The sequence below is a fragment of the Pelecanus crispus genome, chromosome 4 (assembly GCF_030463565.1).
Source record: "Pelecanus crispus isolate bPelCri1 chromosome 4, bPelCri1.pri, whole genome shotgun sequence".
NCBI classification, from domain to species: Eukaryota; Metazoa; Chordata; class Aves; order Pelecaniformes; family Pelecanidae; genus Pelecanus; species Pelecanus crispus.
In genome coordinates, this window is record NC_134646.1 from 39,451,458 (window position 1) to 39,459,405 (window position 7,948).

Genomic DNA, 7,948 nt, shown 5'->3' on the forward strand with positions numbered 1-7,948 from the left:
CAAAATTATCCTGGCTTTGCATTTGTTCTAAGACATAGTGACTGTATCTTAGGGCATGCCAAATGGCATTGCAAACCAGTTGAAGCTTGACCTAAGGCAGCTGCATTTCTGATATACGTGAACAGAATCTAGTTTGCGTTGTCACGTATGCTTGCATCAGTTTTGCTTCTATGCCGTATGATCTACCTTTTACACTTTATCGTTGTGCTCCCATTGTTGGACGCTGGTGGCCCTTCGGGGCCCAGCTGCGTTATCCTGTAACAAACTTCTTAGTTAGACTGACAGCGTAGCAGGTTTCTTTCCAGTCCTGACAAAGTTAAAGCAAAGCAATGGTAAGCCTCTGTGCGTCAATATGCTTCATATGCACACCACGCAAATTTAACAGAAGCCAGCATAACAGCACGAGACTTTAGTATGTTAGCGCCAAGCCCATTTTGTCACAAACTGGCGCCCTAAAGCCTCTAAACGCCAGGTAAGCTGGGAAGGGGTAGAAAGTGAATGGTTTCTTTTCTCACACAGAGCAGATAATTTCCTGTACCGTGCACAGAGTCTGATTGGCTTCCTGTCAGAATAGCTGGGTCTCTGAGTCTTTTGATCACTTTCCTCTGGCCCTTCACAGTTGCTCTGATTAGAGATTGATCCCCGTGCTGCTCTTTGATCAGCAGCTCTGGCAGTCCGCAGGTGCCATATATCATCACATTTGCAGGCCACAACAGTATTAATCTCCCCCTGCTAAACTTGCTGGTGCGCTGCATATTCTACCCATTCACAGAGCACTTGTGGAGGTCTCTGAAACTTTGCTTTCTATTAAAAGATATGATGTAGAATACTTTTACCTGGGGAGTCCCAAGTTCAAAGTTGAGAGAATTGAATTAGCCTCGAATCTGCGTTTCTGCTTTATTTCATTACAGTTCAGAGAGTTTTGAGAGCTCCCAGCTTGGCCTTTTGTGTTGGTTTGTGCCCAGGGAGAAAGCTCATTCTAGCTGACATGCAAAGTACTAAATTTTTCACCCCCCCCGTACATTAAGCACCAGGGGTTCCCTGAATGTATGCTAACAGCCTTAATTTTAGATATTCTACACTAAGTGTGGTTTCATGCAGTATATAACGTTTCAGTTTGTAAAATATTCCTTAAAATGACTTCATAATAGCAGATCAAGAGGAAAGGCGCTTAAAAATCTGAATAATGTAAATCATATGGAGTTCAGAGGCTAAGCAAATTACACACCCCGAAGCTGCCCTTGCTGTATGAAAGGAGTCTTTCTCCAGCTCCGCGCAGCCCCAGCCCAAGGGAACTTGCATTTGAGAGTTTTCTAAACATTTCAGGTACACTTGAAAGTAATTCTCATTTCCTATGCAGGATTAGCTCGTTTCCAGCCTGTACAAAATACCACTCATTCACGCACAGGCACAGAAACCCACCCCCCCACGCACACACACCCCGAGAGCTAAGCGTTTAGGGTACAAAGGTGCGCGGGTCGTTGCTTTTTTTTTTGGGGGGGGGACGGACTTTTTGCACCTCCGACCGCAGAGGAGGGAGCCGCCGAGCCCTCCCGGCCGCCTGTCCGCTGCCCCTTTACCCACAGCGCTCCTCCGAAGGCGGCGGGCAAACACCCCGCTGCCGAGCCCCGCTCATCCCGGCCGGGCCTCCGAGCTCGCCCCGCTCCCTGCGCGGCGCCGGGCAGCCCCGCAGCCGAGAGAGCCCCGCTCCGCTCCGCGCCGGCCGCCCGCCCCCGCCCTGCCCCTACCCCGGGCTGCGCGGCGGCGGAGCCCGCTGCTCCTTACCGTTCTGCTCCTTGGCGCCGGAGAAGGCGAACTTGCTGCTGAGGTCGGACTCGGCGGCGGCCCCCTGCCTCCGGCCGGCCAGGGCAGATGTCAGCAGGAGCAGCCCGAGGAGGAGCATTGGGCCGGCGGGGCGAGGGGCTCCGGCACAGCAGGCACTGGCGGCGCGGCACCGAGGCCCGGGCGTCTCTCAGCAGCGCCCGGCGCGGGCTGCGCCGCTGGGGAGAAGGCAGCACTGAGCCTGCTCTGGCAGCAGAGAATTGCAGGGTAGTTTCCACATAATCCCATCCAAAACTTTTTCCTAGAGCCCTTTTCTGTGTCTCCAGGTTTTGTTTTTCTTTGGATTTTTTTTTTTTTTTCCTCCCACACCCCCCCCCCCCACCCCACCCCCGCCGCTCTTTTTTTTTTTTTAAAAAAAAAAAAAGGATCAAAGCAAAATCTGGACCCAGACCAGCTTCCCAAGGACTAAACAATCCGGGGCTGTGCCGGGCGGGGGCCGGAGGAGCCGGGGCTGGTGAGGGCGAGGGGCCGGGCGAGCGGGCCCGCTGCTGCCGCGGAGAAGCGCGCACCTGTCAGCCGGCAACCAGCGGCGGGGCGGGCCTGGAGGGGCGGGCAGGAGGCAGGCAGGCCGCGCTCCCACAAAAAAAAAAAAAAAAAAACCCCAAAAAACCCTTCCTCGCCTTCAACTCAGCGGCCGCGCTGCTAAAACTCGGGCCGCGTCTCTCCCTCGCTTTCTCCCGCCCGTCCCCTCACGGCGAGGGCGGCACCTGGCGCGGCCGTTTACGCCCCGGGAAGTTGTGGGTTGGGAAGGAGGAGGCGAGCGGGGAGGCCGCAGCCGCTGCCCCCTCTCTCATCGCCAAATGGCGGCGCAACGGGAGGCTGGGGACGGGGGACGACGGCTGCCTCTGGACCCCCGCGGGGAGGCCTCCCCGCGGGGGTCCAGAGGCAGCCGTCGTCCCCCCGGTCGCTTCACGAAGCCCCCCCCCCGCCATGGAGGAACCGAGGTCACAGTGGTCCAGGGCCAATTTCTGGGTTTGGTAATTAGGGTGAGCCGTTGTACTGCCTTAGCCATATTTGTTTACTAGTCTGTTATTAGGGTAACCGGGTCGGCGCTTGAAAACTTGAGGCGTGCTAAAGCGTGGCAGCTGGAAGCTGCCGTCCTCAATACTGGGAATTAAGACGCGGCAAGGAGGTTTTAAAAGGGCTCTGGGTGCAGATTGTTCTTCTTTCGACAGCGCTTGCTGGTTGAGCTACCTTGAGATTAGACCTCTAGCGCTTACATAGACAGGTGGAAGCACAGGTTCGACTTTTCCACAACTGTCTCTCTCGCTGAAATGCTGCGCGGTACGCAGTGGGGTGGTATCCATAAAGCATCACAGAATCATGGAATGCTTTGGGTTGGAAGGGACCTTTAGAGCTCATCCAGCCCAACCCCCTGCAGTGAGCAGGGACAGCTTTAACTGGATCAGGTTGCTCACAGCCCCGTCCAACCTGACCTTGAATGTTGCCAGGGACGGGGCCTCCACCACCTCTCTGGGCAACCTGTTCCAGTGCTTCACCACCCTCATTGGAAAAAATTTCTTCCTTATGTCCAGTCTAAATCTATTCTTCTTTAGTTTAAATCCATTATTCCTTGTCCTGTCACAACAGGCCTTGCTAAAAAGATTCTCCCCATCCTTCCTGTAGGCCCCCTTTAAGTACTGAAAGGCCGCAATAAGGTCTCCTTGTGGACAGCGTTGGGTTCCTTTTTGCTGTTTCTCCAGAAATCAGAACCCAATTTACGGCGAGGGGTATCCCCCCCCCCATTAACGCTGGTGAGGACTAAAAGGACTGATGCTGTTCAGCACCCGCTAAGATGATGCTGCGTTCAAGCTGCTCTGCTAGATTTCGCGTTTCTAGTTTGCTTGGAAGAGGGTTTGAACCGTGACAACGTGATGGGTCTGGGTAAAAAGACTGAATGCTAACTAGATACCGGGAGAGCAAGAGAAGCAGTAGGAAGGACAAATCTTTTTCTCTCACCTGAGAAGTTTTGGGAGAGTTTTTCAATGGTGACTTCAGCCTCTGTAGCTCTGAGGTAGTTTTGGGGACGGGTGGGAAGACCCATATAACTGTGGTCTCACTCACTGTCTGTGCAAGATATGCGAGAGAGAAACTGAGTCTGCACAACTGGAGTCTTGAGCACACGCTATATAAATTTCTTATCCTTTGACCCAGCTCTTTCCATTATATAACTGAGCTGTTCCTTCACCTCAGCCAAAGTAACCCTTGAGACAGTGATAAACATCACCTCTGTTCCTAATAAGTGACATATTTCCAGTAGCAACTGAAAGCTGTCTAGCCAAGCTGGGCTGTCTTCTGAAAGGCAGAGTTGGAGCATACCATAAATAGCAACCCTTCCCTTACAGAGTATGGGGAAAGAAACGTACTGCACAAAGCAGACTATGTAGTTACTTTTATTATTGTTACCGTTGTTAATTATTATTTTTTTGTTTTCACGGTTGTTATTTTAAAATGGAGATAAAAATAGCAAGTACCGCTTTGCCGGTCTTCTACCTTGATGATTACAAGCACTGGGGTTTTTTAATCAAAGAAATGAAAATGAAGTATTGCACTGTAACTTAACCTTCGTTGCCTGAGGATTTTGTAGGATTCTTTGTATTTTGGGGAATTGATGACAAGTTCCATCTGAAAAACTTGGACCTGATGTCTCACACTGTGTAGATGAAAAGCAAAGCATCTGACATCTCCCATAGCTTTGAAAATCTAGGCTGCATCAGACCAGTGTTTCATCTGGCATCCTGGCTCTGACTTTTCAAAGGAAAATGCAAGAACCCGCATAGTGGATGAATATGGAATAACACTGCATGGGGAGGAAGCTTTCATTCTAAACCTCCTGTAACAAAAGATCAGGGTATATTTTCGATCAATAAGGCTCTACTTCTTTTCAAAAATGCTTTTGTTGTTAATACCATCCAAAATATCGTGTGTGGTAATCCCTGTCCTTACAAGTGTCCAGACTTCTCTGAAATTCATGCTAAGCATTTACCACCAGCTATCTATTTTTAATGTTATTCCTCTCCAGTTTCATCAGGTATATGTATGTGTCTGAATTATGAAAGCAGGTAAATACAAATGATGTAATTTCTCTACCCTGTTCATTTTCTCTGTTATACCCCTATCATATCCTTTCCCAGCTAGGCATTTTTACTATATTTTTCATCTGAATATCTCTATATCTCTAAGCTTTTTCAGAGACCCACCTATTTTTGTTATGTTTTATTTGGGGTGCAACATCCAGAACATGACATTCCAAGCGAAGGCCTAATCTTAACATATATATTGAAGATAGAACATTTCATTGTATATAGTATTTCTTATGCATGCCTTTATCTTTTTATTGGATCTATTCATGCAGTGATCCACAGAAGTATTGATATTAAAAAAATATTCTGAATGGTTGGATGATTATGACAAACTAATGTATGTGTACAGATCATTCCTGCCAGTGCACATTGCATTGCCAGTATTCAGTTTTGCTTGGGACCACAATGCTGATGCATCTAAGATTTCTGGTGACTCCAGTGCCCAGTACAGATTTCTCCGGATATCGTTAATACTCATTTGTATTTTGCTACCACAATGTTCACGTTCTTTTCTACTTCCATAATAAATATTTTAAACTACACAAAGCTTGGTATTCCAAACTTTCCTCCATGCTGAGAATTGCACTTCGGTCTTTGTCTTTTGTATCAGTCACTACGCCATGCCTCATCTCACAACAACTTAGTTTACACTATGTAGTCTTTTTGACAGTGTATCAAAGACTTTTTTTTTTCTAAAGGTTTTGTAATATAGTCTATAAAGTTGTGTATCAAGTATTTTTAAATTTAAATATTGCATCAGACCTTTCTCCATTAATTGCCATCTTCAAATATTTTAAGATGCAGACTTTGCTCTGTAGAATAGCCATGCTGGTTTGACATATTTTCAGATTGTTTTATGACTCTGTTTTTTTCATCATCCTCGTTTATAAATTTTTGAAGCAGTTTTTCTTGTACTTGAATAAAATTTGAATTATCTGGGTTATCCCACAGGCATTTATTGTTACTGAGACCTAGCCACCAGAGAAGGTAATGGAAATTTGGCCTGTTAGGACTCCAGAGACTTACGGTGATGGTGTATAGCCTTTGTACTCCTGAACTATAAATATCCTTGAAATGAAAAGGCTTTCTCTGTGATTATTATTAACGTAAAGAGTTATCATTAAAATATACATTCATCACACAATCTTCACAAACTTCACCTACATCAACAAAAAGGATTCCCCCCACCAAAGTCAAAATAACATCATCACAGCATAGACAGAGGTGGACGGTTTACACACACTCCACCCCTTTTTCCTTCACCAATTTTACAACAAAAATTCCCCACAGTTACTTGTGGAAGTGGGCTGGAATTGGGAAGATGCATAGGTGTTGGGCTGATACCAAGAGTTCTCGACTGACTTCAGGGGGCTCTAGATATGCCAAGCAAGTTCTGCAAGGGAGCATACTATTTCCTTTTCCTATATGCTGTCTTCAGAAAGACTTCCCCCCTGCTCCCATAAGGTCTGCTATGAGATACGCATTTCTCCTCTGAGGAGGAATAGGGTGAGGAATACAATATTTTGGGGGAAAATAGGAAAAGGCTGAGATATAAACCCACTTCTAGGCATGATGTAGAACCAAAGGGAAATTCTTCTGGAGACTTGTAGCTCCACAAACACAATTAGTTCTATCAAATTCATGTCCCACAAGAGTTAGAGCTGGGCATTTACATAACTTTGCAAGATTAGGACCCACTGTTAGGAAAAGAAGACTGATTCCCTTGTTTCCCCACAGCTTGTTTCACTTCCTATTGTGAATGGGGGAAAAAAGAGGAATTAATACATATGTACTTGTATATTCCTGTATATTCTGAATGTACCTGTAGAATCCTTGTGAGATCATACTAAAGAAAAAAAAAAGTATTTTGCAAAGCTTAGCATGTGATTTAAAACTAATAAATATCCGCTCATCCAGACACACAGGCAAATGTTTGCTTTTGTGCAAGGTGATCTTGATTTTAGTGTAGTTGCATATGAATAGGTTGCTGGTATGACAGGGTTGAGGTTTAAATGCTTATGTTCACATCATGGAGTTATTTTTAGTTGTGCAAAGAAGTCTTAAACAGTTACTAGATGTTACGTTTGTAAGAAACCTTTTATGGATGAGTGATATATATGAAAACAGAAATTGCAGTAGAAACACTAATTGTCTTTTAGAAAAACAATAGTACGATATTCTGCTCTAATGATCACCGAGCAATAAGAGACATTTGTACAAATAAACATGACTCTTGTGATCTTACTAATGTGAAGTGAAGAGGCTGCATATAGAATTGCACAGAAAATCATTCCTGCAATAGAAAGTACTCCTGTAAATGAGATAGTGCTGAATTTTTAGTATTTCAGCCTCATTGTCTCTTCCTATTGAATTTGTAAACAAGTTGAAGATTTGTGGTCCCATTTCTATGTTACATTCAAAAATATAATGAAGAAAAAGAGTGAAATCCAAAGAGGCTTTAATTATGTTGATGCTTATACAGTGTGGACGGCGCAGACATAGCCAGATAAGAAGGAGCTCTGAATGTACTTTGGTCACTTGGATCACAACTCTAAAGGAAGTGCCATTTCTATTTTGCATATCCTAAAATGAGACATGGGACATATAAATACACCTGAAGATAGGCATTTGAACACAGGCTTCTAGGCATATTGTTGCTGTCCTGCTCAGCATTGCAGTCAATTCAAATTCACTCAAACATTTGAGAACCAAACTCCTTATTGTATTTTTGTGTGATTTCCGGTTATAAGCATTGGTTTAGAGCAGCCACATTTAATAATTTCAATTATTTTGTCAACTACGTACACCTACATAGTCCCAGATACACGCAAATGCAACTCTGCTTTAGGTAGGCTGTGGGAGTCACAACAGGAGACAAGGTAGGAGGCCCACTAGAGGTCTCCCAAACTATTTAAAAGAATGCTACCCACTTCTGGCACCTGGTAGCTCATTTGGGTCTTGATGTGCTTCCAAAGTCCGCATGCAAAAACTGGAATGTAGCTAAGTCACTTAGGCCTTGTAAC

At 45.5% G+C, this 7,948-nt stretch overlaps 1 protein-coding gene across 1 annotated transcript in view; it reads right to left on the minus strand.

The window, feature by feature from the left end:
- Positions 1–1,903, minus strand: part of PDGFC (platelet derived growth factor C) — a 132,799-nt gene extending 130,896 nt beyond the window's left edge. The window contains exon 1 of the mRNA XM_075709301.1: positions 1,786–1,903. Coding sequence (XP_075565416.1) covers positions 1,786–1,903 — 118 coding nt within the window. The remainder of the gene's footprint in view (positions 1–1,785) is intronic.
- Positions 1,904–7,948: the final 6,045 nt, after the last annotated feature.